Genomic DNA, 27,107 nt, shown 5'->3' on the forward strand with positions numbered 1-27,107 from the left:
CTCCGAGGTTCACTGTTCAGCCTGGGAGTGGACAGCCCCATAAAACCAAATGAGACTAACGAGGTACAGGAGTCCAGTGACAAGGGCCAAAAAGCAGAAGGGGACAAGGAAGCTGGTGATAGGGAACCCAAGGCTGAGTAAGGATATTGTTGATGTGTTGTGAGATTGTTAACCATTGTCATAAGGCAACATTTGTAGTAACTGTTAAATGAGAAACTATTTTGTTTGTAAGCCTTCATCTTAAGTGAGAATAACAGCACAGTTCGAAGAGCATAGTCAGTGTCACTGAACTGTGCATGTAGAAATTTTTGAAATGGTGTATCTTTGGCTATGTGTATTTTCACCAAAAAAAAAAGGAGGTTGAGAGGTTAGAGGGTTGATATGTTGTGGGGTTGTTAACCAAGGTCATAAAATAACATGTGTACTTCTGTTTCATGAGAAACTATTTGTCCTGTAAGCCTTCACCTGAAGTACAATAAAAAAAAAAAACAAGAAATCCAGCCAGAAACCTTGCTATTCAAAAATGTACATTAGATACAACTTTAAAAATTAAATAAAATCTGTTTTGTTTTGCTTTTTACATAAACAGTTTTAACTACTGATTGTATCTAAGAGGCAGGTCAGGCTTGTACAAGGCACCATGCTAAAACAGAGCACTGGCAAAAATCAGGAACTTGTAAAATAATGAATTGCTTCCCTCAGAAGTTACTTCATTGCTAGCATTTCTACCTGTGCCTAACAAAATGGAAAGAAAGTATAAATGAAAAGCCTTTGCCTTAAAAAAGTAATACATTCTCAAATGATGTCCCAGAAGTATCAAAGCAAATTATTACTAAAATTTACTGTAAATCCTATGGCTCTAGAAACTACAAAATATAGCACCCTCTGAATTATCTAAGAACAGTTGATCTGTAGCGATTTTTAATTCCTGATCAGCTTTTAGAGTACTACCAGGCCTTCCACTGTCCTTAGATCGTGTGCACTCAACTAACATTTGACTAAGTAAAACACTTAAGAGATATATTTACTGCAATTCAAAGGTATTAAACTATACATGTGAAAAATGGACCCCTTAAAGGTGCTGCTTCAAACCGTACTTCTCATCTGTAATAGTCACAATATAAACATGCAATCCTACACACACACACACACCAAGCCAGGGATTTTATGGTCCCAGATTAGAAAATAAATTATGTATTTTTAGAAGGATTTTCTTTAGGTAACAAGAACAAAATGCCTAAATAAAATGTAAATCTCATTTTGTTTTAATGACAAAAGACGTAAAAAGCAAAAGTATCCAGAAACCATGATGTCAACCAGAAGTAATACTGCATTAAGCAATGTGAGGCTTTCAGATCAGATTAGCCCAGAAAGTGTTTTGCTTGCTTAAATATTTTCAATAGTCTTTCCTGAGTTTACCAGATTGACTAGAAATGCTAACCCTAAGTCACTGAGGATCACAAGCAGACTATCTGAATATTTCTTATGCCTCTGACTTTCTTTCTTGTAAGTGATGAGGTCTACGAAACCATATCACCTTGAAAGATGGCAATCAAGTCAGAATCAACTGGACAGTAACTGGGTTGGTCTTCCATTCCCCATACAAACAAAAATGTTAAATGGTTGTATGTCAGGAACTATGCAAAGCAATAGGAGTTAACTGATTGCATTCTTAAAGTTCTACGGCAAATTTTCTTTTTCCCCAATTGTGATCAAGTTGATTCCAATGCATGATGACCCCGTATGTGTCAGAGTAGAACTGCACTCACTAGGGTTTTCAATGGTTGATTTTTGGAAGTAGATCGCCAGGCCTTTCTTCCAAAGCACCTCAGGGTGGACTTGAACCTCTAACCTTTCAGTAGCACAAAGCATGTCAACTGTTTGTACCATCCAGGGACCCAAGGCACATATAGTTATTTTAATTTTACAAGTTTATAAAGACCTCTTCATCATCTATGCTATTTATATGACACAGCTTAGCAAAAATAAGACCAAAAAACCAAAGCCATTGCCATTGAGTTGATTCCGAATCATAGTGACCCTATAGGACGGAGCAGAACTAACTGCCTCATAGGGTTTCCAAGGAGTACCTGGTTGATCTGAACTGCTGACCTTTTGGTTAGCATCGGAACTTTTAACCACTACGCCACCAAAGAAGTAGGTTTTTATTCTCCAGAAGAATATTTAAAACAAGACTGTCTGTATCTTTACTTACCACTACCCTTCATCTAATCTTCCTTTCACTTTTATTTGAAAAGGAAAATTAAAACAAATAAATAAAACTGTCTCCAAGTCCTTCAGTTTCCTGTGCAGCACGGCACTAGTTTCTCAGGGTGTTACCACCAGTGTTCTGCAGAAATTGTTCCCTATGCAAATAAGTTTGGGGAATGCTAGATTAAACACAGTTGAGCAACTTTCTTTATTTCAGAACCTTTAATTTGCAAATGTACCTTTTGAATCTTCAAATGGGGGATATCATGTCTACCATTTTCCAAATATATTTATTTTATTATGTAGCCTTTTTGCTAAACATACTTACCAATATCTTCAGGAACAATGTTCCAGGGAACACTGTTTGAAAAACAATGATTTAACCTTTCCTGGGTGAGCTTTTCCACTCTTTTTTCTGCAGCATGTGCTCACAGTCTCTGTCTCCCCTTCTCCTTGTTTTTCTCCCTCTCCCTGTCTCTATCTCTGTGTCTTTGTCTCTCTGTCTTTGTCTCCATCTCTCTGACACACGCACACACACAACCAAAAAATAAAACCAAACCTGTTCCATCAATTCCAGCTTATAGCGACACACAAACACAGATACCTTACAAAATCTAAACCACTAGTTTCATGACAACCACAGCATCCATATATTAATAATCAGCCTATATTTAACAAGTGCATCTTTGATTGTATGTTCTAAGAATTTGTTTTCAACTTAAATAGATAAATGAAGATACGTTTTGTTTTACTTTTGTTTTAAAGTGTTACTGTTCCCAGAAACGGCTCTTAAATAAAAGCCTAAGCACTTTCCCTACTTAATCATAAAAAAGAAAAAAAAAAACCAAACCATTGTTGTTGAGTCGATTCCGACTCATAGCGACCCTACAGGACAGAGAAGAAATGCCCCATAGTCTCCAAGGAGCACCTGGTGGATTCGAACTGCCAACCTTTTGGTTAGCAGCTGTAGCACTTAACCACTATGCCACCAGGGTTTCCTATTTAATCACAAAGGGAATTAAATCAACAACTCCTGCTAATGTGAAAACTATCATCTTTTCTTGCAAAATATTAATTCTTATAAAGGATGAAACATGCAGTGATTATTAAAAACAATCAAAAATCAGTCAGTCATTTAATGAATATTTATTGCATATGTGCCATGCACTGTGCTTGGCACAGAGGGTTAACACGGTGAACAACACGAAGTCCTGCCTTCGGGACTATGTATTTACAGGGAGGATGAGGTAAACAAACATAATTTCAGATAAAATATAAGTACTACTAAAGGAATATAAAGAGGATTAGAAAAGAAGTGAGAGAAAGCTAGCTTAAATAGCATAGATGGGAAGGCTCCATATGGAGTTAACATTTAAGCTGAGACCTAGAAAATGAAATTATGATGCAATATAAGGAAAAGAGCTTAGTGCATGTTATGGATTGACTTGTGTCCTCCCAAAATATGTTTTGCAAATCCCAACCCCTATACCTGTCGTTATAATTCCATTTAGGGATGGGTTTTCCTCCTTATGTTAATGAGACAGTATTATTATCAGTATTATCCGTTGCTGTCAAGTCGATTCTGACTCATAGTGACCCTACAGGACACAGAAGAACTGTCCCTACAGGGTTTCCAAGGAGCAGCTGGAGGATTCAAACTGCCAACCTTTTCGTTAGCAGCCACACTCTTAACCACTGTGCCTCCAGGGCTCTGAGACAGTATTAGTGTAGGGTATGTCTTAAATCAATCTCTTTTGAGATATAAAAGAGATTAAACAAGCAAGTGAGCAAGCAGAGATGGGGGAAGATCGACAACATGCCACGTGAAGACCACCAAGGAGCCAGGGAATAGAAACTGAAGAGACAAGGATCTTCCCCCAGAGCCAAAAGAGAGAAAAAGCCTTCCACTGAGCCGGTGCCCTGAATTTGGATTTCTAGCCTACTAACTGTAAAAAAATAAATTTCTGTTTGTTAAAGCCACCCATTTGTGGTATTTATGTTATAGCAGCACTAGGTAACTGTTGTTGTATGCCATTGAATCGATTCTGTCTCATAGTGACCCTACAGGACAGCGTAGAACTGCCCCACAGGTTTTCCAAGGCTGTAATCTTTACAAAAGCAGACGGCCACATCTCTCTCCCGTAAAGCGGCTAATGGGTCCGAACCACAGACCATTTGGTTAGTAGATGAGTACTTAACCACTGCACCACCAGAGCTCCAACTAGACAACTAAGACAGTGCATCTGAGGAACAGAAATGTGGCCAGTTGGAGACCAAGGCAAAAGCTAAGAAGTTTCCTGAACATATCCAAACACTTTGAGGGACAGAGTAGCTAGGGCTGCAGCCTGGGGACCATAGATTTAGGGAACATCAAGGTCAATTGGCTTAACAAAGTTTATTAAGAAAATGTTCTGCATCCCACTTTGTTGAGTGGTATTTGGGGTCTTAAAAGCTTGTGAGCAGCCATCTAAGACATATCAATTTGTCCCATCCCACTTAGAGTAAAGGAGAATGAAGAAAACCAAAGACACAAGGAAAATATTAGCCCAAGAGACTAAAGGTCCACATAAACCAGAGACTCCACCAGTGTGAGACCAGAAGAACTAGATGGTGCCTGGCTACCACAAATAACGGCTCTGACAGGGAACACGACAGAGTCCTGGATGGAGCAGGAGAAAACTGTGGAGCAGAACTCAAATTCACGTAAAAAGGCCAGACTTTATGGTCTGATAGAGACTAGAGGAACCCCCAAAACTATGGTCCCCAGTTGCTCTGTTAGAAATGAAACCATTCCTGAAGCTCACTCTTCAAAGATTAGACAGGACTATAAAACAAAAAATAATACACGTGAGGAGTGTACTTCTTAGTTCAATCAGATACACGAGACCAAATGGGCAGCTCCTGTCCGGAGGCTGGATGAGACGTCAGGAAGGGACAGGAACTGGTTGAATAGACACAGAGAACCCAGGGTGGAAAGGAAGAGTGTGCTGTCACATTGTGGGGATTGCAACTAATGTCACAAAACAATATGTGTATAAATTTTTGTATGAGAAGTTAACTTGACCTGTAAACTTTCACCTAAAGCACAATAAAATAAATAAATAAATGTGGCCAGTTGGGCTTGTGGTGCTGCTAAAACCACAAGAATGTTATAGGTTAATCATGTGTTTTGTTCATGCCAGAAAGTTCATGGCAAGAGGAGGAAGAGGAATAGAAAAAGGAAGGAGATTAAGAATAATTAAAAGAAGAACTAGAAGGAACAGGTAACGCTTGTTGCCTACTACAGTAGACTGAATTATTGGTCATTATTTTTAATTTCCCTGTAGAAGAATGAATCCACAGCCTTGCCATAATCTCATAGATATGAAGTATACCTGCTCATTCCATTGATCTTGGACTTAGTCATGTGGCTTGCTTTGGCCAACAGAATGTGAGTGGAAGTGATAGTGACAGTCTCAAGCCTATTCCCTACAAAGAATCCTATCTTTTCCCTTGTTTTCTTGCACCTCTGCCATAGCTGGGAGAACTTCTCCCATGTATCTGTGCTCCCTCAGTCTAAGCTCCAGAAGAAACACAGAATGAGCAGACCTGAGCAGAACCCTCAGCAAGGAGCCCAGTATAGTCAGACCTGCAGCCATAAGGACAGCCAGCTAGCCATGCCCAGCTATAACAACCAACATCCAGCCAATCTGTAGGCAGGTGAGCAAGAAAAAAACTATTGTTGTTATATACCACAAAGTTTGGGGAATATTTTCACATATTAGCTGACAAATACTTCTAATATTAGGTGCTGTGCTAGGCACTTTACATGGATTAGCTCACACAAACTTCCCACTGACCCTATGAGATAGATACTACTTGTTGCCTTATTTAATAGATAAGGAAACTAAAACCGACAGGTTAAATAACCTGCTTAGAGTCACGCGGGTAGTTAAGATTAGCATCAAGAATCAAAACCAGCTAGCCTAATTCCAAAGCCCTTTGCCTATTACCTACTATGATATTCCCCTTTCTCCTAATTGGATTAAGCCTGCCAACAACAGCATCCATAAGCACAGCCTTGTCCTATCTCTAGTTTAGCACATATGGATACAAGTTATGAAAAATAAACCAGGGATCTAATAAATGTTTTCAGATGCTTTTTGTTGGATTTTTTTTTCTTTTGCTTCACTTAAGATCTACTTTACCTTGGTGCAGTCTGAATAGAGTGCTACCAAGCCTTGCTACCATTTTAAATAATGCCACAGATTTATCTTCCAGAAAATACAGAGTCAAGAAGCTATGCCAGAAAATAATAATTCTACTATCTTTTAAAATAGACTATAAGAATTTTCTTGATTACATTCTGTTTTTACAGAAATGTCTTAATGAAAATAAGATATTATTGTCAGATCACAATAAACAACAAAAAAACAAACCCACTACCATTGAGTGGATTTCAACTCATAGCGACCCTACAGGACAGAGTAGAACTGCCCCATAGGGTTTCCAAGAAGCAGCTGGTTGATTCGAACTGTTGACTAGCTCGGTTAGCAGCCAAGCTCTTAACCACTATGGCACCAGGGCTCCCAGATCACAACAGAAGTATATAATTTGATAGTGGCAACATCCTCTTGGAAAAGAAAATGTGATGACAATGTTTTTTTCTTTTTCTTTATTTAGAAACAAACCTAAATTTAATGAATTCCTTTATCTATAGTAATAAAACCAGGGTAGGAATAAACACTAAAATTTATTAGGCAGCACCCAACATATAATTCAGCTTTTTTTCACATAGTGTTACACTGCTTTGTATACCACTGGGACATGATATAACATGATGTGCTGTTATACAGTTGAAAACAAAGGGCATTTGTGCATTCCACAATCCATTAGAGTCACGTATGCAGTGAGTAGGCTAGCCTACTTCTAATGAAAAAGAGAAGTCTGTATGACTTCCTGATACTCTTAATTCCATTTAAGATTTTGTGGTAGGGAGCACACAGATTGCACTAAATGATGTAACCAATCTATCTTTATCGGCCTAAGAAGGCTTTGGACATTTACTCTTTTTAATTTTTTTTTAAATTTATGAAGAAACTTGAGATCACCTTAAAGAAAAGGGGAAAAAAAATAAATCTGGTCCAAGCAGCTTAGCATTTTTAACTACTCTTAAGAATGATATAAAATTTTTCTTGCAGTTTTCTTATTACCTTAAAGACTATTACGGCTAAGAAAAGGGTGTGTTTCCAAGAAAGGAATTTAGCATTATTGAACACATAACTTTAAAAAGGTATTTCCTGAATTTCCTCACTGAACTAGAGCCATCAGAAAATAACGAAGTTAGTCATCCTATTTATTTCTTATAGTTCAAATGCACATATTCCCCTAAGGCATGTATGTCAAAAACATACTCAACATTAAGACTAAACCACAAAGCTTAGCCAAAAAGATGAAAACCATACAGATAAAAAGAAACACAATATACTAATAAAAACGCATGGCTGAAATACTCCCAACTAACTGGCTAAGGAAATGTTCTCTATTCATCCTGGTTTATCAGACATAGTTAAAAAATATTTGCATGATCAATTATAACTTTTATAGGCAAGCATCATCAAAATATATTTAGAATAAAGCATGTCATTGTGTAAGAATTAGTTTCAGGAAATATAACAGGTTTTGTAATCAGATTTCAATTTTTATCTTGTTTTTGCCATTTAATATGATTATTTAATTATTTATTATTATTAAATAAATTATTTATTGTTTATTATTATTTAATTATTGAATTATTTAATATTGACTATTTCCAAAGGAGTCCCTGAGTGGCACAAGCAGTCAAGCACTCGACTACCAGCCAAAAGTTTGGCGGCTCAAACCCACCCAGAGGTGTCTTAGAAGACAGGCCTGGTAATCTGCTTCTGAAAGGTCACAGCCTTGAAAATTCTATGTAGCAGTTCTACTTTGCAAACTCGGGGTCACTATGAGTCAGAATTGACTCAATGGTAACTAAAAACAAGCCACTATTTCATTTTTCAGACTACAATAGAACGGTCCCTAGGTGATACAAGGTTTGCATGTGACTACCAACCTAAAGGTTAGGAGATCAAACTCACCCATAAGTACTGTACAAGATAGGCCCGGAGATCTGCTTCCATTAAGATTACAGCCAAGAAAACTCTATGGAGCTGTTCTACTCTGCAACACATGGGGTCACAATGAGTCAGAATCAACTCAACAGCAACTAAAAACACCCACATAGTAAGATTTATAAAATGTATAGCTACCAGGGCATTCAACAATGCACAAAAATTACGCTAACAATAACACTTTGTCTAAAATATTCTCAGAGAAAAAACTGATTTCTACTAGTAACTAAAACAATTTAGAAGAGATCAAGTTTATTCAAAAGTAGATAAAAATGTCTCTACTAATTGCCCAAATAATGCAAAAAACTGTATCTCTAGCTTATAACTTGAAATATCAACCTCTTTCTAAATATTTGAATGTCCAAAAATAATAATGTTCATAAAATAATGACACAACCTTTGAAATAATATATAGGGAAAAAATAGGTTTTTACTTGTTAGAAGTCCATAATATTTAAGTACATATAGAAGTGCACATAATCTTGAAGGGTATGGATTCCACAAAACTATTTCAGACCTGACTAATTTCTACAACAAAGGTGGTTCCTAAACATGCCAGCTTGAAGATTAGTAGATAGTTAACAATCTTTTTATGTCATTATATGGCTTTTCAATGTTCTAGGCAGCAGACCAATCAAAACTCTGCCAGAACCACTTAAAAGCAAAACTTTTCTTCTAGTTCTTGTGGCAATGGATAATACTTTGATACACTCATGAAGGAAGTTATATTACAAATTCAAATAACTTTGGCACCAAATATTGCTGAAAATTATTACCTTATAAAAGACACGTGTTATCTTCTAAAAATGTATTTTTCTTTTCTAAACAAGGTAAGAAAATCTTTAGCAATGATAAATAAATAAATAAATAAGAGTTGCTTGTACAACATCTAAGTGGACACAATGTTTATTCATAATTCCACAGCTGAATTAGGTGATTGATCAATCTGCAAAGCAGAGCCACTCTGAGTGAGATGTGATAAGGGATTGTAGGAATCAGACCTTACACAATTGTTGGAGGAGCTGGGGGAGGGGAAGATTGAAAGTATAGGTTGAAGGATCAGAGGAGTAATCATTGACTAGTCAATCTGAGAAGTCAAGCACGTCTAGGCCCCAAAGGGGGCTATGAGGGGGAAGTCGCAGAGAGATCTGTGGGAAATAGATGCCTCTCTGTAGCTACCTGGAAACCCTGGTGTTGTAGCAGTTAAGAGTTCGGCTGCTAACCAAAAGGTCAGCAGTTCAAATCCACCAGGCGCTCCTTGGAAACCCTATGGAGCAGTTCTACTCTGTCCTATAAAGTCGCTATGAGTCAGAATCGACTCCATGGCAATGGGTTTGGTTTTGGTTTTCTGTAGCTACCAACCTGTGATGTGTCTGTTGATGAACCCAGAGCTACTGTCTGTCAGGAAGACGAGCTAGATAATGAATATATGAGAGCGAGGACAGGTGAAACCCACCAGGCATCTCTGTGTCTATTGGCCGCCTCATATGACAGCAAGAAGATCTTTGGAGAAAAATGGCTTCTGCTTCACTTCAGCCTTCCAAATTTCATTCACATTTCTCTTTTGACCAACCTAACCCAGAAACATAGTACCCAGTTTAACCAAACTGACACAACAATGCTCACCACAGATAAATAGCATATAATTCAGATATACAAGAAAAATAATTTTCAATATTTCATCTGCTTAAGAAAATAGACAGTGTGTGAGAAAGCTGTGAATAAAATCATTATCTGAATTATTTTAAAATCCATAATCCTTCACAGTAAAATATGTCATCAAAGTATCTCACCATATTTTTTCCACTATTCTACAATTTTTCTAAAGTAAAAAATCCCCAAATACAATGAGTTGAAGTTCTTAGATTTGCCTAAGAAATGAGTTTTCTTTTGGCCCTAAGTACTAAACTACCACCCAAAGGCTAATGCATACACTGTACAAACTAACTTAAAAACTATAGAACTAAATGTGGTTAAATTTTAACCAATTTCATCATCTGGTTCTAGATGAAATTATACCCCCAAAGGATTCAAGTGAATCAAAAGGTTCTTCATTTTGAACTTTCTTAGGCATCTCTTCATGAGCACACTTGACAGGTTCATGACTGCTGAAACAAATACTGCCATTGTGGAACTGCTTAGTTGTCTACAGCTCTGCCATCCTAGGAGGGGCAGGAATGTCAGGAGGACTGCCTGGTACTAGCGTCTGTCAGCTATTGTCACATACAAAACCTGGAGTTTGACTATTCTCAGTTATTTATAATCCTTCAGTATCCATCTATGTAAATTCTCAAAACTTCCTATAACTCGTGCTCCCTCCTGTCTGACCTCTGGAAGTCAGCATCTAATTTGAGATGCAGAGTTCTGTGGTAAAGATCAACAGGAGGAGAGACTACATCTCTCAGTTCACTTCTGTTTATTCAAAAGTTAGCTTCTCTTGCCAAATTCTGTAACCAAGAGACTAGAATTTTAGATGACGATACAAAAAACAGTCCTTGACAGCTCCAAGAGGCTGTATCGCCTACCGCTTATCACAGAATAAGTGTTTCTATTGTATGCCTCTTCACATGCATTCCATTCCCCACCTTTAACTTTCTTAACAGAAGAAAACACAAACATAAAAGAGATTTTCAGTAATCTACCAGACTGAAAAAAAAAAATTTCCCAGGATCCTATTTTTCCAATATAATGCCATAACCTCAGGACAAACCAAAGGAAGGAAGTAACAACTCTAGTGTTTTTGGTGTCCCTCTCTCCAGTCTCTGATTTTGTGTCCCATGTTTGCCTCATCTTTTGTTCATCTTCTTTTCTTATAGACACTTGTAATTGGACTGCATCCACACTGCATTTTTAAAAAATTGTCTAATATAGATAAATACAGATGTTCATATCTTGTTAAGACACAGTTCCTAAAGAGCAAGTGTGAACTAGGTAAGAGTATGAAAAAAATTGGTAGTATTGTTCTCTAAGGTTTCTACAATAATCCAGTTTTCTCCTCCATGGTATATAAAGAAAATAAATTCACAGTTTTCTGAAAGAGCCTACCACACTGTATACTATTAAAGATCCTTGTAGTTTTTGAGGCACTGTGCTAGATATTGAAGACAAAAGAGTAAGAAAAAAATATGGTTACAGTCAATGACACAAAAGAGTCCATAATCTGAAGACTGAAAAAGACATGAAGAATTTTCACGTTCTGATAACGGGACATATTTTAAAGTCATGCCAATACTTTGAGAGAATACTTTGCCTAGACACCCAAGGTATGAAAAAGGTAAGCAAATTATGAAATAATTAGGTCTGTATGAAAATGAAAGTACAACATCTCAAAATCTGTGATGTTAGAGAAATGCTAAGAGAAATTCATAGCTTAGAATACAGTTACTAAAAGCTAAGAAAGACTGAAAACAAGTGATCTGTGCATTCAGTTCAAGAAGACATATTTACTTTACTCTTCTTCCTTTTTTGTCTTGATTCGTCTTCCTTATTTATCCTAAAACTGCTCAGAACAAAAGTTCATATTTGAATATTCAATAAGATTCCTCTAGACAAATCTCTAGGTTTTTTCTTCGTGTTCTTAGAGTCTGCATAATTTTTACTATTGAATTTTTGCTTGTTATTCTTTAATAGTCACTGGTGGTGCAGTGGTTAAGAGCTCAGCTGCTAAGGAAAAGGTCGGCAGTTCAAATCCACCAGCTGCTCCTTGGAAACCCTATGGGGCAGTTCTACTCTGTCCTATAGGGTTGCTTTGAGTTGGAATCAACTCGACAGCAACAGGTTTGGTTCTGTTTTTGTTTGTTTGTTTTTTGGTTATTCTCTTTAACAAAATTTTCATTTAGTAACCTTTTTATGTCTCATTAAAAATTCCCAAGGAATAAAATAGATCATGGTTGTTGGGTTTATTTTAGCAACCAAAAGAAATCAATGAACAAATACCTAATTGCATAGAAAAGTCCAAAGCCAATTGAAAATAACAAATACGTAAGAATTTATGTATCCTTATAAATATAAGGATATAAGAATGAAAGGCAGTATTTACTATTTGAAATCTTTTCTCTTTCCTAAAGCCTTGACACTTCAACCACCTACCTCTCTGTCAGCTGATGACTTGCTCCATATTTCACTGAGAAAACAGAAACAAGACAAACTCCACATCCTCCCACCACATCTATTAACCTATTTACATCTGCACACACATATTCTGCCTTTCCTCCTGCCCCTATGGATGAACTATCCATACTCCCAGCCAAGATCAACCCCAACACCACTAGTACACTGGATCCTATTCCCTCTCACAGCAGCATCAGTCTTTTCCTCTTTACTGCATCATTGCCATCAGCATATCCATGTACTGTTACATCATCCATCATAAAAAAAAAATTATAATAAAATTTTTTTTAAAAAAAACTCTTTACACTTCCTTTTTATGACCTCCTCCATTTATCTGCTCAATATACATAAAAACACATCCAAAGAGTGGCCCTCTATTTGCTCTTAAATCAATCCAGTCATGTTTTTATACCCACCACCTTCCTGAAACAATGATGATCTCACATTGCTAAGACTTATGCCCAGTTCTCAATTCTTACTTTTTAACCAATACGTAGCATGTAACAGGGCTGCTCATTCTTGAAACACTTTATTCACTAGGCTTCTGAGAAATTACCCACTTATTTCTATGGCCACTCCTATCCTCTTAGCTAATTCTTCCTCACCACCTGAGGTAGGCTGCATAATGACCCCAAAGATGTTCACATCCTCATCCCCGGAACCTGTGAATATGTTACCTTATATGGCAAAAAGGACAATAGATAAGTTTTCCCAAGTTGAAATATTGTTCAAAATGTTAATTATTTTCAGATTAATCAATTCTGGTACACAAATGATCACTGGTGGGTTTATGCTCTGAAAGTATAGGTTTCTTAGGTTAAAATACGTTCAATTCAGTCAATCAAAATCAGAAAACAAATTTTATTGTTTTCACCTTCAAACACGACTCTATTTTTCTTTCCTTAGCTTACTTCAAAGAACAGCTTAGCATTCATTTTTTTATTATTAGTTTGTTAAAACCAAACACATGTATGTATGTACACAAATTATATGGACCAGAGAGAGAAATTTTTTATATGTTCGAATTCCTACAAGTGCCTTTATATTCAAAGAATTGTGGGACATTCAAATGGCCACCGAACACATGAAAAGATGCTCAACATCATTAGCTATCAGAGAGATACAAACCAAAACCAAAATGAGATACCATTTTACTCCTGCTAGGACAGTCAAGATAAAAAATACAGAAAATAACAAATGTTGGCAAGGATGTAGGGAAATTGGAACCCTTATCCATTGCTGGTGGGAATTTAAAATGGTACAGCTGTTGTGGAAAACAGTATGTTGGTTACTCAAAAAAACTATAAGTGGAGCTACCATATGACCCAACAATTCCACTCCTAGGTATATACGCAAAAGACTTGAGAGCAGAGACTCAAACAGAGACTAGTATACCAATGTTCATTGCAGCACTATTCACAATAGCCAAAAGGTGGAAACAACCTAAATGTCCATCAACTGATGAATGGATAAACAAAATGTGGTACACACACACAATGGAATATTACTCATTCAAAAGAAGAAATGAAGTCTTGATACATGCTACCATAGGGATGGAGTTTGAAGACATTATGCTGAGTGAAATAAGTCAGTCACAGAAGGACAAATATTATATGACCTCACCTATATAAAAAGACAAGAAAAGGCAAATGTGTAGAGAAAGTTTTATTAGTGGTTACCAGGGGCAGGAGGCAGGGGGAAAGGGGAGGATCAATGGTGTTTGAAAAATCACATTGATTAAGGGTAGCGTTGCACAGTCAATTATTCAAATTGCTGTCAATAAGTTGTACATGTATAAAAAGTTAAGCTGGCAAAAGTTATGTAGTAGATATACTACAACAATGACCAAAAAAAAAAAAAGTAGCTGCTGAGGCTGCCCACATACAACCAAAAACCTCATGGGATTTGGTTCCTTGGTTTGGAGGTTTAGGGTTATGGTTTCATGGGACATCCCAGTTAACTGGCCTAATATCATGTTTAGTGCTTCTCTTCTCCCTCCTAGTTCATTGTGTAGTGCCTGGTGTCTTAAAAGCTTGCAAGTGGCCGTCCAACGCACCATAATTGGTTTGTATTTGCCTGGAGCAAAAGAGGAAGAAGGAGAGTCAGGAATAGGAGGAGGATATGGAATGTGTGGCTAATTGCCTCCATGAACAACTGTTTCCTTTGTCATAAGACCAGAAGAACTGGATGGTGTCCGGCTACCATTACTGAACCTTTTGTACAAAGATTCTATGGAAGAATCCGGATCAAAAGGTGGAAATGCAGAACAGAATGTCAAATTATCATGAAATCTAGACTTTCTGCAGCCAAGGGTCTGGGTGAACCCCTGTAACTATTGCCCTGAGATAATCTTTAAACTTTAAACCAGAAATATCCCCTGAAGTCTTCTTAAAACCAAACAGTAGTTTAGTTTAACTAGTAAAAAATGTCTGCCTTTAGTATTATGCTCTTTTAAGAACTATCTATATGAGATCAATTCAATATACCATGGATTTCCAGAAGAATGAACAAATCTGTCTTGGAAGAAGTACAGCCAGAATACTCTTTAGAAGCAAGGATGGCAAGACTTCATCTCACATACTTTGGACGTGTTATCAGGAGGGACCAGTCTCTGGAGAAAGGCATCATGCTTGGTAGAGTAGAGGGTCATAGAAAAAGAGGAAGACCCTCAACAAGATGGATTGACACAGTGGTTGTAACAATAGGCTCAAGCATAACAACAATTATGAAGGTGGCGCAGGACCTAGCCGTGTTTCATTCTGTTTTATAGAGGGTCACTATGAGTCAGAACTGACTCGATGGCACCTAACAACACAACAACATATGGGATCAAAGTGACAAAAGCAACTTGAAAAATTAGATAGGAACCTTAGGGGACAGAGAGTTTTTGTTAATGGGGGAAGAACAACACAGAAAAGGAGGGTGAGAATGGTTGCACAACTCAAAAAATGTAATCGATGTCACTGAATCATACATGTAAAAATGGTTGAATTAGTGTATGTTTTGCTATGTATATTCACAATAACAACAAAACTTAAAAAAAAATTTGCATAAAGACATATCAAAACCTCTAAAATAATGCTATAAGTAAGTGTTCCTTATCTGAACCACAGAACACTGACAATTATTTTTTTGTGACTATTTTCTCAATTATCCCAGGAATGCAAAGGAGAGAATTCAATTCAATTCATTACATTAAGATGAATGCCTTAGGGTGGTGGTTTTCAAACCTCACTGTGAATCTGGTCAGCTGGAGGGCTTGTTTGTTAAAACACAGATTGCTGGGCCCCCAACCCAGAGTTTCTAATTAAATAGATCTGGGTTGAGGCCCCAGAATTTGCATTTTTTAACAAGTTCCCAAGCATGCTGATGCTGCTAATCTGGGCCACACTAGGAAAACCAACGTCTTAGTGCATTAGGGTTTAATTCTCTAGCAAAAACTGATGAAATAGGCTATTCTAACGTGAGAATCAAGGAGCCCTAGCAGTGTAGTGGTTAAGCACTCGGCTGCTAACTGAAAGGTTGGTGGTTTGAACCCACCAGCCGCTCCAGGGGAGAAAGATATGGCAGTCTGCTTCTGTAAAGACTACAACTTTGGAAACCCTATGGGGCATTTCTACTTTGTCCTGCAAGGTCACTATGAGTCAGAATCAACTCTATGGCAATGGGTAATGTGAGAATCAGGAGACTATACTCAAATCTTCTTCTAAAATATAGTTATCATATATATTTATTATCCCTATTATAAATGTTTATATGAAGGTAAACAAATTCTTACATTAATCTCAGGAAATATGGCAGATAATGGTCTAACTCAGCAAGATTTAATCTATAAAATATGATATTAAAGTACAAAACTAAAAGAAATTTATAATAGCATAACATGTATGTGAATAATGATCAAATCCTAAAGGTAAACTCCTATATTCAAATTCATTTTTGTAAGAAAATAATACAAACCATTGTGAACTATTCTTATCATTAAAATGCATTTCCAATCTACATAGTCTTATTTTAAAAACAAAGTAACTGATAGACAAGTCAAGACTGTTGATTCATATTGTTGTTGTGTGCCATCAAGTTGATTCTGACTCATAGTGACTCTACAGGCAGAATAGAACCACCCCATAGGGTTTCCTAGGCTGTAATCTTTATGAGAGCAAATCACTAGGTCTTTTCTCCAGTGGAGCTGCTAGTGGGTTAGAACCTCTGACCTTTCCATTAGCAAGTGAGCACTTAAACACTGCACCACCAGGGCTCCTTACTGATTCATAATTTAATGTATTTATGTGATTAACTACCCTCTGTACAAAACATGTAGAAATTCTTCCAATGTAAATGTCCATAGTCATATCACCATTATCACATATTCCTAAAACACTACCTATTTCAAACTATTTACTGAGTGTCTAACATCAGCCACACACTAAGGTTAGTCATTTTAACGTACCATATTTCATTGAGAAGTTTCTGACAAGCTGAGTACCTGATATTCAATAAATGTTTACTGAATAAATATGCAAATGGTGGCAGTAAAGTGTATATAAGTACAAAATACGCTCCCAAGAAATGAAAAACAAAACAAAGGTAATTCAACAAAACCTAACAATGAAGGAATTATTCAAGATATTTTAAAAAGTCACTTACCTTTAACTAAAATTTTAATTAATGTTTGTCTAAGCAACTGTGCATAAAAGTGATCACTGCAGTCCTGTGACTACTATTTTCAGAGAGGCCTGCTCACAAGGTAGGCCCTTGGGTGGAGTCTGGGAACCTGGCTCTTGGCAAGTTCCCAGTCAACAGGTAATTGATAAGGAAGGTTCACTGTGCCTAGACTGTGTAAACAATACAGTATATGCTGAACACCTGCTTTCCTTCTGGCAATCTAGAAATTTTCTACATGCTGAGCAAAAAATGCCTACGTGACCAACCTCAAAATAAACCTTAGGGAATGAGTCTCTAATGGGCTTCCCTGGGCAGAAATATGGCACATATGTTGCTGCATTTTCACTGCTCTGGGAGAGGTATGTTCTATGTGATCCTTCATGGTGGGGAGAGAGCATAAGGAAGCCTGCAATGGATTTCTCCAAACTCCATCTATGTCTCTTCCCTTATGATGCAGCTGTGTATCCTCACTACTTCAGTGTAATAAATCTTAGCCATGAGTACAACCACATCCAAATGCTGAGTCTCATGAGTTCTTCTAGCAAATATCCGAATGTGGAGGTGTTCTTGGGGAACCTGAAGCACAGTAGCTTTCTCAAAAGGCCCAGACTCTTACCTGCTGGTATGCTTCGTAGATCACATCAAATAGAAAAGCCTGTGGCATTTCACTTGCTTTGTATCTGGCACGTTCTAGTGAGTGGTCTAAGCAACCATCAGCAGATGGACTGATGACAGTAGATACAAGAGGTCGAACTGCTCCTGCTGCCTAAAGGAAAAACAAAAAAGAAGAGACTAATAACACATTTATTTCACTTAGAGTTTATTTTAAAGGCAAACTGTATCTCACTTTTGAAAGCAGATCTTATTCATAACTTCAACAAGCTACCTCAAGGAAATATTTGAGGAATTGTTTGTTGGGTTCACAAATCAAATCATTATTTCAGGTCAAATTCAACCTCATAGTATTATAGTTCCATATACTAAAACGTGGAAGCAATTCTTTATTTTTTCATTATAGGTTCAAATTCCTTTTCATCACAGGCCATTAAAGTCAAATACTAAAGAAGGATGCTAAGATACAATTGAGTATTCCCTGAAGAGAGTAGGGAGGGAGAGAAGGACTACTGTGAAAGAATCCTAATACATTGCAAATTAATATTTATTAATAGTGTGCCTCCAGAAGATTTAATTTACACATTACAAAATTAAAGAAACAGACATATCCCCTAAGATCCCCAAAAATGAGACTCAGAAACTATCCAAATAACAATGAATTTATGTCTTGCTTTAATTCCTGAGAAAAACAGTTCTCTTCAATACTTTCTCAGACAAAATACCCATTTATTTCAATTGTTCTAATGAAAGCTTCTCCCTAATAGATGCATCTAAACTTTAGAAAAGGAGACGCCTTCAAGTCGACAATTTTTTTCCTTTTATCTTTAATAGGGGGAGCCCTGGTGGCACAGTGGTTAAGAGCTGTGGCTGCTAATCAAAAGGTCGGCAGTTCAAATCCATCAGCCACTCCTTGGAAACCCTATGGGGGCAGTTCTGCTCTGTCCTATAGGGTCGCTATGAGTCGGAATTGACTTGACAGCAACGGATTTGGTTTTTTGGTTTTATCTTTAATGGAGCCCCAACGTAATGCCATCTTCAAGATCATTATCAGACAGCTGCCTTGGTGAATTTGCGTTACAATATGGTTCTTATTGTAGGCAGTTAACCAAATCTTCTTATATTAACTCCAAATTGTCCTTTCTTCAATACAATTCTTACATGGGCATTATAGCACATTAAGCTAATTCACAAATACAACAAATGTGGTCTTGAGGAGACCAACATCTGAGCAAGATAGGCAGTCCACAAACTAGCTTACAAAAGCCAAGGAATTGGCTGGAAATCAAATTAAGTGTATGAGCCAAGTAGACAGTTTACAAACCGTGTCACAATTTCCAGTGGATCAAATAGACATTTGGAGCCTAGGCATAAAAGCAAAGAAGAGGAGACAGCCAGGGGTGCCAGGGAGGGAGTGATGTCCAAGTAGGCAGAAGGGTGGGGAAGGAGCAATCCAAACTGGTAAGGGACTAGGAGATAAGATAGGAAAAACACAGACATATACACATGCTGCTTTTTAAGGGAAAAAAAAATTCCATGATAACTACTTATAGTTACTTTTGGAATTCTATGCCAGGTCATGAAGTGAATAAATATTTAATAAAGAACACAAGACTTCCAAAATAGTAGTGTGAGGAACTCCACAGACTCTCCCTTCAGTGAAACAGGCATAACTGGTGACGGGCTCCTTCTCCCCCTGTTCTCAGTCAGGAGCTACAGTATCTGCCCGGGAGGGACAGGTTGCCAGCATTTCTAACCCTGCACAGTTCTGTGTTACAGAAGCTAAATTCCAGGTAAGTGTGGTCAATAGGTTGAGGACTCCCTTACTCCACACAGTACCCATCTGTAGGATGGAGGATCTACCCGTGTCATGACAGGCCAAGAATACTAGGGCCTCAATTGCCTTTACCCCAGCTTGCTCATAGGACAAAGGTTTCATGCCAAGAGAGGTAAGCCAAGAAGACCAGAGGCTACTTGCCCCTACCCAAAACCATGCTCATAAAGCAGAGGTGTCACTCCAAAAGAAAGAGGACTCCATCCTCACCTATAATTCCAGAGCAGTGACAGAGAATTTACCCGGGGAGGGGGGCAGAGATAGGCAATAAGATCAAAGAGCTACAAAGCTTTCCCCAAGGGAATTCACTTTATTTGGAACAGAGTGTGGGGAAGTTCAAGACCGAAGGCATTCTCTGAAGAAATGAAGATTGTGGTGATAAGCAATTAAGAAGAAGCTGGTAGCTCCAAGCCAGCAAAAAAGCTAAGCTGAAGGCCACCTAGCTTACCAGAGACGATCAGGGAAGAGACACATCTAAGAACCCTGTGGAATAAGAACAAAACTAAAAGACTGGCCCCAAAACTACCCCTGTAAAGGGACCTGAACTAACTCTGCGAAGGAGCCAGAAACTACTTCCATTACAAACAGAGCAATTTATGTTCCAGAGAATAGTCAAAAACAAAAAATTGAGCAATCATCCAGCAATTAATGTCGCTTAACAGCTGGGAATGATACCAACAGACGCAGGCAACAAAATAGATATATCAGGAAAAGAAACAGTCAAAAGGAGTTCTATAAAAACCACTGTTATCCTAGGGTGACTGTACATATATCCAATGCTGCACCATCTGAGAAGCAAAATCAGAGGTTTCAAAATATAGGGAGAAAAAACTTCACTAAAGTAGACCACCTGAGTCACAAACAAATAAATAAGCGAACAACAACAAGTCCTGAGGGAGCAGGAAGGGGAGAATCAGTATCCAGTCATGATGAAATATATTATCTAAAATGTCCAGTTTTCAACAAAAAATTATGAGATATTCAAACAAGCAGGAAAGTATGACACATACAGAGAAGGAAAAAAAAAATAGGAGTCAACCGAAACTGCCTGTGAGAGAGTTCAATGTCAAACTTAACATGTGTTCAAAGAACTAAAGAAAATATTCAAAGAACTAAAGAAAACCAAGCTTAAGAAGTAAAGAAAGGTAAATGACAATGTCTCATCAAAGAGAGAATATCAATAAAGAAATGAAAATTATAAAAAAAGAAGAAAACTAAATACAAATTCTAGAGTTGAAAAGTACAACTGAAATTTAAAAAATTCACTAGAAAGGCTCAACAATAGGTTTGAATTGGCAGAATAAAGAATCAGCACACTTAATGTAGATGAATACAAAGTATGCAATCCAAATAAGAGAAAGAAAAAAGAATGAAAATAAATGAACAGAGTCTCAAAGAAATGTAGGACAACATTAAGTATGCCACCTTCAAAACCAAACCTATTGCCACTGAGTTGAGTCTGACTATGAGCAACCCGATAAGACAGAGTAGAACTGCCCTGTAGGGTTTCCAAGGCTGTAATCTTTACAGAAGCAGACTGCCACATCTTTCTCCCATGGAGTGCCTGGTGGGTTTAAACTGCCACCAGGGCTCCCTTCAAGCTACTTTAAGACACTAATAAAAAGAAGAGTAAACTAAAGCTAAAGCAGGTAAAAGAAGGAAATGATAAAAACTAGAGAGGAAATAAATGAGATAGATTAGGGGAAAAAAAAAATCAAAGAAACCAAAATTGGTTCTTTGAAAAGAACAACCGAATTGACAAACTTTTAACTAATCAAGGAAATAAAAGAAAACTGATTATTAAAAGCAGTAATAAATGTGGGGACATTTCTACCAATCTTTCAGAAATAAAAATCAATATAAGGGAATACTATGAACATCAGTATGACAATAGCTTAAATAATTTAGATAAAATGAAAAAAAAATCCTAGAAAAACACAAAATATCAAAATTGCCTCAAGAACAGAAAATCTCAAAAGAGCTATAACAAGTAAAGGGATTGAATTACTAATTTAAAAAGTTCCCATGAAGAAAAGTCCAGATCCAGTGCTCAACTACCACCAATGACTGCTCTGACAGGGAACACAATAGAAAGTCCCTGATGGAGCAGGAGAAAAGTAGGGTGCAGAACTCAAATTCTAGTAAAAAGACCAGACTTAATGGTTTGAGACTGGAGGGACCTCAGAAGACATGGCCTCCGGAATCTCTGTTAGCCCAAAACTAAAACCATTCCTGAAGCCAACTCTTCAGACAAAGGTTAGACTGGACTATGGGGCATAAAATGATACTCATGAGGAGTGTGCTTCTTAGCTCAAGTAGATACATTAAGACTAAATGGACAGCTCCTGTCCATAGGTGAGATGAGAAGGCAGAGAGCATCAGGAGCTGGCTGAATGGACACGGGAAATCCAGGGTGGAAAGGAGGAGTGTGCTGTCACAGCACAGGGAGAGAAACTAGGGTCACATAACAACGTATGTATAAATTTTTGTATGAGAGACTAACTTGCATTGTAAACTTTCACTTAAAGCAGAACAATTTAAAAAAAAATTTTTTTGTTTCAAAAAAAAAAAGTCCAGGTCCAGATTGCTTCACTGCTGAATTCCACCAAACATTTAAAGAATTATTAATACAAATTCCTCACAAACTTTTCCAAAACGCAGAAGAGGAGGGAATATTTCCCAACTCATTCTCTGAGATCAGTATAGCATAATACCAAAACCAAAGATATCACAAGAAAAGAAAACTACAGGCCAATATCCCTTATCTCTTACATTAGGGCAATTGGAGAGTTACATGCAAAAGAATGAAGTTGTACCTCTTTATCACCCTATACACAAAAATTAACTTAAAATGAATCATAGACCTAAATATAATAAACTATAATTAAACTATTAGGAGAAAATATTTATGCCCTTGGGTTAGGCAAAGCCTTGTTAGCTATAACGCCAAAAGCTAAACCAACAAAAGAAAATATAGACATATTGGACTTCATCAAAATTAAAAATTTTTGCACTTCAAAGGACACCATCAAGAAAATTTAAAGGCAATCCACAGAATTAAAGAAAATATTTGCAAATCACCTATCTGATAAGGAACTTGTACCTAGATTATAGGAGGAATTCTTATCTTAAAATAAAAAGATAAAAGAATAACCAATCCAATTAAAAATGGGCAAAGGATCTGAATAGACAGTTCTCCAAAGATGATATACAGATATCCAATAAGCATATAAAAAAAAATGCCCAACATCATTAGCCATCAGGGAAATACAAATCAAAATCATAATGAGATACCACTTCATACCCACTAAACTCAAAAACACCCCACTGTCATAGAGTCACTTCTGACTCATAGGGCCCCTATAAGACAGGATAGTACTACCCCATAGGGTTTCCAAGGCTGTAATCTTTACAGACTGCCAAATCCTTCTCCCACGGAGCAGGTGACAGGTTCGAACTGCCAATCTTTCAGTTAGCGGCCTAGCGTTTAAACATTGCACCATCAGGGTCCTTTCATTCCTACTAGGATGGCTATAATCAAAATGACAGATAAACACAAGTGTTGTCAAGGATGTGGAGAAATTGGAACCCTCATACACTGCTGGTAGGAATATGAAATGATGCAGCTATTTTGGAAAACAGTTTGACAGTTCCTTAAAATGTTAAACAGAGTTATGATGCGTCCCAATGATTCTACGTCTAAGTATATACACAAGAGAAGAACATGCATCTACTTAAAAATTCTTACATAAATATTCATAGCTACATTATTGTAATAGCCAAAAAGTGGAAACAATCCAAATATCCACCAAGTCCTGAATCAACAACTAAAATAACTATATCACAGGCAAATTCATAGAGAAAGTAGATTAGGGGTTACCAGGGTCTGCAGGGAGGAGGAAATGGGGAGTTATTGCTTAACAGGCACAGAGTTTCTATTTGGGATGATGAAAAGTTTTGGATCTAGATGGGGTGCACATTACACAGTATTGTGAATGTAATTAATGCTGTTTAATTGTGTATTTAAAAGTGGTTAAAATGGTAAATCTTATTAGATGTATGTAGATATAGATATAGAATAAATTTTTAATGTGGTATATCTATTCAATGGAATATTATGGAAATTATTTGACAATAAAAGGGAATGAAGTACTGATACATGCTACCACATGGATGAACCTTGAAAACATGCTAAGTGAAAGAAGCTAATCAGAGGTTATCTTAGGGAGAAAAATGTAGAACAAAATTCAAATTACTAAAAAAGCTCAGACTTACTGGCCCAATAGAGACTAGAGGAATCCCTGAGACTATGCCCTAAGATACCCTCTGAACTTGGAACTGAGGCTACTTCCAGTGGTCACCTTTCATCCAAACAATAAATTGACCTACAAACAACATCACCTGTGAATACTGTGCTCCCTTAAATAATCAACTCTATGAGACTAAACAGTCAACACTTACCCTAAAACAAAGATGAGAAGCTAAGGAGGGGCAGGGAAGCTAGATTAATAGAAAAAGAACAAAAAGAATGGAAATAATGAGAATGTTGACACTGTGAAAAATGTAACCAATGTCATAGAACAAATTATATAAAAATTATTAAATGGGAACCTAATTTGCTACATAGGCTTTCACCTAAAACACAATAAACTATTTTTTTTAAAAAAGAGTAACAGAAACAAAGTTCAGAGCAATGTCGACCGGTTCAACCAGGGAATAGATCAGGAAGAGAATAGTTTCATAGTTACAGGTAATGAATGCTCTGTATCTTATACCAGGTGGTGTACACGGAGGTATCGATTTTATCATTATTCATTATACTTAGATGTGTTATATATGTTCTCTGCACGTTTTCAATATTTATTTTTTTCAAAAACTTATAAAAAGTATATTTATAGGTTTCCACCTTAATTACTAAAAACTAGCTGCTCAAGAGCAGAAACCATCTGTATTTGAGGTACCATTATGGTAGGATGTATAAAATCCAAGAATTCTTGTCTATGGAAGCCAAAAGATCAGCCAAAAAAGTGGTACAAAGTGAAAAGACTTGAAAGCACAAGGTGATAACCAGCTTCCGAGATCTTACTAAACAAAACAACCATGAAAACAGATTACAAGTGAAAACAAGTCCTTTGCTGACCCTTGTTTCCTCTGACTACCACTCAGCTGGCCATTTGTTGTAAACAGATATAGAAGATAATAGAAGATTCTATTGCTAACATTCAATAAATCTTCAATTATATGATATTTTCTGAAATTCAAAGTATCAAAATTATGACACAAGTATGGACAAAGCTGATTAGTTGCCTCCAAAATACAGCTATCTGGAAAGTTTACTATATGAAGTATCATTCCCATATCGTTATTAAATAGGCCTGTCTCTCTGGGTATTAACCTAAGAACCTCTGAGTGGAAGCTTAACAGCACCACAGTGATCACTTGACTCACGCTAATCTAGCAAAATATTTCCACATGGCAGTGCATGGAAATCACTGCAGATACAAATCAAAAATGTAGACTAAAGAACCCCTCATCTACTCATCCTCCCTTAACCCACCCATTCCTGAACTTCATTTGAAGACAATTCATGGAAGATATACACAGGGACAAGTAGTTTAAAGAAAGCAAAACAAAATCTTTTCACACAGTAGCCTCTACATCATCAGAAACACCAAGTTTCACCTCATTCCATGGCAGTCTAGGGAATAGTTCTGAGGCTGCCCAGGGCATTTAACCTTTGTCAACAGCTAAAACTTCCCACTAGATAATCAGAACTCACTCATTCTCTCATAAATAAAACTGCTTCTTTAGAGTTAGAACTTAAATCAAGACCAAAGTTTCTCTCCAACTAGGTGATGATGTGGGATCCAACCACTCAGCAGAGATTATTACCTCGCACCCACCCAGGAATAAACTCTGACCTTCAGTGTACTGATCATAATCAAAGCTGTCCAACACAGATCAAGTATAAGTGATTATTAGCCATGGTCAATTCTACTTAATGTCAAAGTTCCAAATCCAGAGTCAAAAATCTACCAAGTGATTTTCTACTTCCATTTTAAAACGTATGCTCAAAATATGTGGCATAAAAATTGTAAAATAGGGTAATGGAAAAGTATATTCTTTCTGATGCACACATATTAACTTTAATAGAATTTCCAAAGTGTTATTAAAGTTGCTAAATACAGTCATGCTTCAGAATCCTAGAGATTATACATAGACACACATACCCTTACACTCACACACACTTACAACATATCAAAGGCTCTGGTTACTATATAAATGTTACTGTTTCTGAAGAAAACCCTGAAAATGATGCAGGGGTTTTCTAACTCAAAATTAGTTAAAAATATTTAATGAAGAAATGTATATTCCTCCTACCCAAGAAATCATGTTTATATAAATCTTTTAAGTTTTCTGTAACACATTCTACTAATACCTAATACTATATTTCTTCTTTTAACCATTCAAGAAGCAAAATATTCAGATCCACTTTTAAAGTGATTTCAAAACTTACAATAGTTTATTATATTTAATTGCTCATTAAATTACACAGACAAGTATTTGCCTTGTTAAGAAAAGGAATAAGGATAAATCCACATGCATTGTGATGTGATCAATTATGGCCTTTCTTATTCTGTAAGGTTACCATTCTGCCACTTCAGTGATTCTCAACTGGGAGTTTACCAGGGATGCTGCTAAACATCCTACAATGCACAAGACAGTTCACCATAACAACAAATTGTCTGACCCAAAATGTCAACTGGGCCGAGATTGAGAAACTCTATGTCGCATCTATTTTCAAATATAAGGAATAACTAAGGTCTGGGGCTTGCTCTCAGATGCAAATATCCCTGTGATAGTTAAGGTTGTGTGTCACCTTGTCTGGGCCATGATTCTCGATGGCTTGGAAGTCATATGATGAGATAACTTCCATGATGAGATTTGATATTATGTGATCACCTCCATGATGGGATTTGCTATGAGTAGTAAGTCAGTTGAAGGGAAGTTTCCTTTGGTGCGTGGCCTGCATTGAATAGAAGTGGATAGTCTAGCAAGACTTGGGTGCTTTTTGCTCATGCTGGATCCTGCAGCTGGCTCCTATTTGTTTGACTTCTGGTTCTTAGGACTTAAGCTAGCAGTTTACCTGCACTCTTGCCTGCTAATCTTGGGATTCATCGATCTTCACAGCCTGTGAGAAAGAGCCTTGCTCTCTGACCTGCTGATCTTGGGTTAACCAGCCCCTGCAGCTACATGAATCAGAAGCCTCTATCCTGACCCTCGGACTTGGGATATTCCAGCCTCTGCAACCACGTAAGCCATTTCCTTGATATATACATATATATATATGGAAACCCTGGTGGTGTAGTGGTTAAGTGCTACAGCTGCTAACCAAAAAGTCAGCAGTTTGAATCCACCAGGCACTCCTTGGAAACTCTATAGGGCAATTCTACTCTGTCCTATAGGGTCGCTATTAGAATCGACTCAACGGCAATGGGTTTTGTGTATATATACAGATGTGTGTGTGTATATATATATATATA

The 27,107-nt window shown here is 37.0% G+C and overlaps 1 protein-coding gene across 2 annotated transcripts in view; it reads right to left on the reverse strand.

Moving 5' to 3' along the window:
* CRPPA (CDP-L-ribitol pyrophosphorylase A) overlaps positions 1-27,107 on the reverse strand; it is a 315,799-nt gene that overhangs the window by 264,870 nt on the left and 23,822 nt on the right. For both annotated transcript variants that reach the window (XM_004377417.2, XM_023732277.1), the window contains exon 3: positions 17,734-17,883. In XM_004377417.2, coding sequence (XP_004377474.1) covers positions 17,734-17,883 — 150 coding nt within the window. The remainder of the gene's footprint in view (positions 1-17,733; positions 17,884-27,107) is intronic.

The sequence above is a fragment of the Trichechus manatus genome, unplaced genomic scaffold (assembly GCF_000243295.1).
Source record: "Trichechus manatus latirostris isolate Lorelei unplaced genomic scaffold, TriManLat1.0 scaffold00050, whole genome shotgun sequence".
In the NCBI taxonomy this organism is placed as follows: domain Eukaryota; kingdom Metazoa; phylum Chordata; class Mammalia; order Sirenia; family Trichechidae; genus Trichechus; species Trichechus manatus.